Source organism: Caenorhabditis briggsae (assembly GCF_000004555.2).
Source record: "Caenorhabditis briggsae complete genome, chrII, whole genome shotgun sequence".
Taxonomy (NCBI): Eukaryota; Metazoa; Nematoda; class Chromadorea; order Rhabditida; family Rhabditidae; genus Caenorhabditis; species Caenorhabditis briggsae.
In genome coordinates this window covers 16,135,913-16,140,903 of record NC_013486.2, presented here as the reverse complement: position 1 = coordinate 16,140,903, position 4,991 = coordinate 16,135,913, and the positions used below count along the sequence as shown (strand labels likewise).

The 4,991-nt window shown below is 38.6% G+C and overlaps 1 protein-coding gene across 1 annotated transcript in view; it reads left to right on the top strand.

Annotated features, from left to right (window-relative positions):
- Positions 1-986: 986 nt before the first annotated feature.
- The window catches only part of Cbr-mlt-10, a gene marked incomplete at both ends in the record, with an annotated part of 4,955 nt that continues 950 nt past the window's right edge, over positions 987-4,991 (top strand). The window contains 6 exons of the mRNA XM_045243199.1: positions 987-1,020; positions 1,068-1,147; positions 2,694-3,305; positions 3,350-3,562; positions 4,160-4,301; positions 4,399-4,732. Of these exons, the coding sequence (XP_045100910.1) occupies positions 987-1,020; positions 1,068-1,147; positions 2,694-3,305; positions 3,350-3,562; positions 4,160-4,301; positions 4,399-4,732 (1,415 nt within the window). The remainder of the gene's footprint in view (positions 1,021-1,067; positions 1,148-2,693; positions 3,306-3,349; positions 3,563-4,159; positions 4,302-4,398; positions 4,733-4,991) is intronic.

Genomic DNA, 4,991 nt, shown 5'->3' with positions numbered 1-4,991 from the left:
CAAAGAAAAACGGGATCAAAGTTTAAAGTTAGGGGACCTTCTTTTAAAGGTCTTACGATATATCAAAAAGTAACTTTTAGATAAAACCACCAAGATGTTGGAACATTTTTAATGATAGCAGTGCACTCAATTCGAAAAAATAAAAACCTTTTTTTGAGAGTCGCTATATTTGGTACCGATTCCTCTGGAGTCCTAAAAAACTGAAAAAAAAACGAAATAATTAATTTTGATCAAATTCGAAATTTTTCTATTCTCTTACTCTGCGATAACAACAGGGAACCCTACAAGACGACAGTCAAGCAGAGCCTATATACTTTCAACATCCCCGAAAGAAACCCGAATTCGTAATAAAGGATTACTGTAGATCCTCTGACTCATACCACTTCCCAGTTTTTGGCGCCAAAAATCCACAAAGACTAATTCGAATTACATGTATCTTGTGCAAAAAATCGGATTTTCTTGCAACACCCATCACATTGCTAAATCTACAGTAATCTGCTAGAACACCCAGAAACTGATATCTATAATCCTCCCTACCTCCTAACGAAAAACTTCTTAACAGAAGCTGCTGGAATCCACGTACATATCTGGTTGATAAGACCAAAATGTCACCCCTTTTTTTTCTTTCTTTTTCTACCTCTATCACATTTTGCACCCTCCTCTTTCTAAACTTCTTTAAAGATTATCCCCTCTTCTATTACACAAAAACCCGAAAAAATTCGGAGGTGGGCGGAGCTACCTGTCTCTTCCAAAAAGGGAAAAAGCATCTCTCTCTCTTCGTTTTGTAAAAATAAGTGGATTTTTTCGTATAAAGCCACCTCCACCACAGCCCCACCCACTTCTTATCTTTTCCATTTATTCCTGATTCCATCCCGAAGACACACTACACCTGTCCCCGCGCTCCTTATCCTTTATCACTCAATTAGGATACTGTTTCTTATTTTTCAAATTGATTGCTTATTTTTTAATTTATTCTCTTCCTCATAATGAGAAATTATTATTTGTTGTTATTTACGGCAGGTTTGTTTATAAGCTCTTGTACTATAATCTTAATCTAAAAATTTCAGCGTTAGCGTATGCAAATGTGAATCAGCAGCCACAAGATATCACTAGGAATGGAGCTGTCAAAGAAGGAAATCACTTAAGGGCGAGTAAAAAAAATTTATTTTGTCAAGGGGTGAAAATTAGAGCTAGGGAGATCAGATATAAGCTCGAATCGATATGGTCTCTATAATAATAGGTTTGGTCACTGTTCTAATAGGTATTATCACTTTTCTAATAGGTATGGTCATTTTTTTCTAATAGATATCGTAACTTGTCTAACAGGCATGGTCATTTTTCTAATAGGTATTATCACTTTTTTCAATAGGTATGGTCACTTTTCTCATAGGTAAGGTCACATTTCTAATAGGTATTATCATTTTTCGAATAGGTATTGTAACTGGTCTAAGAGATATGGTAACTTTTCTAATAGGTATGGTTAGGCACCGCAATGAAAGGGGGCGTGGCGACCAAATTTTTCTCCCCTTTTCAGAAATCCATCTTTGAAGGCTTGTACCGGGCGTTAGAAACCCATTATTTTTTTGGTGAGAACTTGTCCCTATGTAATCGACTACGCTGAATCCAATGAAATTATCAGTTCTTCGATAACTTTATTATTTTGATTCGAAAACTTCGAAAAATAGAAGTGGGACTGACAAAGTGGACTAAAAGTGCTGGATGGAAGTTCGCGCCATTAGATTTTTTAATGGATTCTGATAGTTTATGAACTGGGGGATTGGATTTTGAAATAAAATCAAAATTCTAACGACGCCCTTGTTTCACAATTTTCAGCCAAAGTTCCAGCTAAAATAAATAAAAAATTTCAGCGATGACCCCAATTTTTTTTTGCATATTATGGTAAAACTAAGTCTTGTGTATACTTCTGCCAATTTTCAGAAAGATTGGATACCTCTAAGTAGTTTTGATACTCATCCGAAAATTCCAAACTTTCAAAATTTTCAGTTTTTGGAAGTTTTGAAGGTGACACAGGTGAGCGCCACCGATTTTCTTTTCACCATAAGATTCTACGCAAAATTTGCCACTAAGAGCAATTATAATTAAAAAATTCTATCGACGCCCTTAATGTGTTATACGTCTGTTTCCTTATCATTCACAGATCAATTTCTTTAAAACATAGGAAGAAAGCAACACCGGAAGAAGGCAGCAGGCAGCGAAGAGTCGCACATTCATATTTTCCCTCTAAAGCTACCACCGCGAGTGCAGCCGTGGCCGACTGGATAGTGGGTGCGCGCGCCGATCTGACGCAGGCGGAGGTTCGGGTCTCTCTCGCGTCTAATAGCTTTTTCTTTAATTTCCTTCACGAATTTTCCGCGCCGCAGTATTGCAAGCTTCTAAACCCCGCCCACTTTTCTGCGCACCGCAAAAAAATGAGGAGAAAGTCAGTACATTGAGGTCTGGTACAAAATGGTGTGTAACTCGGGATTGAATGAAGATTTTTCGCTGAAATTTTGGGAATAGACTTCTGTAAAGTAGGAGAAGACAATCCAACAATAAAAACTGGGAAAAATCTATTTTGAAAATTTTGTTGTGGTGCCTAGGTATGGTCACTTTTTTCAAAGGTTCCTTGCCCTTTTAAAACATTTTCAATTTTATGAAATCTAAATTGAAGATCATAATCTCATTTTTTACAGGTAGACTTAAATGACACATCATCAGATGAGCTTATGGAAAAATGGTTGTCGCAAGCCTTCTCCGGATTGATGGCTGCTGTTGCCTCGAAGAAAATCTCCAAAGTGTCAGCAGAGCATCAGGAGATGATCCAAAAATGTTCCAAGGAAGCTAAAGACGTCCCATCCCACGCAAAATGTATTGTTCAATTGATGGACGCTGAGAAGACAATTCCAGCGGTCAAGCCAACAAAACCATACCAGAAGACTATCAAGACGACTACCGAAGAGCCAAAAGAGAATTTGGAATGGATTGGATCGTTTGGAACCGCCCGTGCCAAGAGATCCGCTGGATTCAAGGTCGTGCAAAGAGAGAATTATCAATTGAAAACTCAAGATGACAAGGATGACCTGACTAAACTTGCTCAATCAATGACCAGCACTCTCAGAGTTTTCAAAAATAAAACAGGAAAGAGAGAACCATGGGTTGAAGCTGTTCAAAGAATCAAGAAGTTGGGAGAAGAAGCTAAGCAGGAGAAGAAGAACCGCGAGATTATGAAGAAGAGACTGAAGCAGATGATCGACAATACTCCAGCCGAGTTTATTGATCCACGAAAGCCAGTTGCTTTGAAGCAGGTAACTTTTAATAAAGTTTCAAAAGTCAAGAAAATCTTTATCAGGCCGAGATGGAAGATGAGCAAACCGAAATCACAAAGATGATGCGCAAAAAGGAGAAGGAAGAGATTCGTGTGCCACTGAAGTTTCTCAGAGAAGCAGTCAAGACCGCTATGATGCTCGGAGGACAAAATGTGACTGATTTTGATCAAAAGACTTTGAAGATGGTCTCTCCAAGACTTATGTCGATTGTTCCAGAACAAGAGGATGACAGTTTGGTGAGAAGAGTTGCTTTTTGAAGGGGGGGGGGGTGTCTCGAATTGTTCCAAGTCTTTACATAATTAGTCATAATTCAGTTACCATAAAACTTGTATTAGATGGATACCCTTTGATACAAGAGCCCTTTCAATACAGGTTTTATGGTAACTAGGGTTAATTTGGTCAAAGGATGCTCTTAGTTATGGGGTTTTTTTTTATTTATCATCGAAGGGTCAATGTAGGAGTGTCTGAAAAATTAGGTGCACCTTTAAAGATTTTCTCGATCCTTCACAAACTTTCGAAAACCACCTAATTTTCCAGACTATATATCCAATTTGTAGTCTGTCGCATTTGCTCAATCGCTCACTACCCAAACCTTGGGCATTGAACCCATGTATCTCGGTTCCTGTGGAAGGTATCGAAAATTTGCCAACTGATAAATTACTCATCAAAATACCACTAACCTTTTATCAGTTAGCAATTTTTTATATCAGGAAACGAGATAATTGAGCTCAGAGTTGACGGTTTGAGTGGGCTTCTATTAGTGGAAATTCCGTATATTGAATCTTGATTTTATATTATTCAAACTTCATTCATCTATAATTGCTCATTTCCAGTTCAACCTGCTATCCCCATCTCTGTTCTCTCTTCACGACGAGGGAGAAGGTATTGAGAAGCTCACCTCTCTTCCACATTTGTTGAAAAAACTGGATAGCAACGGACAGAATGCCTGGTTGGATTTCATCGTGGAGGCATCTGGTGAGTGCCGAAATCCGGTTCTTGAAAGTGATCTGATGAAACTGATCGAGATCAATTTTTTCTAATTCCTCTGATTGATTTACATACATTCTTTCAGAAATCGATGAGCAAATGGATACGTTCGAGAAGAAGTTCAGAGAGAAGAAGGAAAAAGAATTGAGAGGTCCAGATGGAGTGCCACTTTACTTCACTAAAGAAAACGCCACTAAAATCATCGGAGAAGAGGAGAAGACCAAAATCGAAGTGTTCGAATATCTGGACAGAAACTACAATGAGGAGCAGAAGAAGAAGTTGAACGAGGATGGATTCGCCTTTTTGACACCTCATCAGATGGAGAAGCTCTACGGAAAGGGATCCCCATACAATAGTACCAAGGCTCTTAAGAAGTTCAAGAGGCTCAGAGATGACCCAGAGAGATACATTGAGAAGGAGTGAGTTTTTTTCGGATACCTACCGTAAAACCTCTAATAGAAGGGTACCCAAAATGTCACGTTTGAGACCAATTATCTCAAGTCCTATTGTCTATTCAATAAAACGTGACATTTTGGGTACCCTTCTATTAGAGGTTTTACGGTAGGTATCCGAAAAAAACTCACTCCTTCTCAATGTATCTCTCTGGGTCATCTCTGAGCCTCTTGAACTTCTTAGAATTCCACCACAGTGGCGATGATATCAGATCTGCCGGTCTAC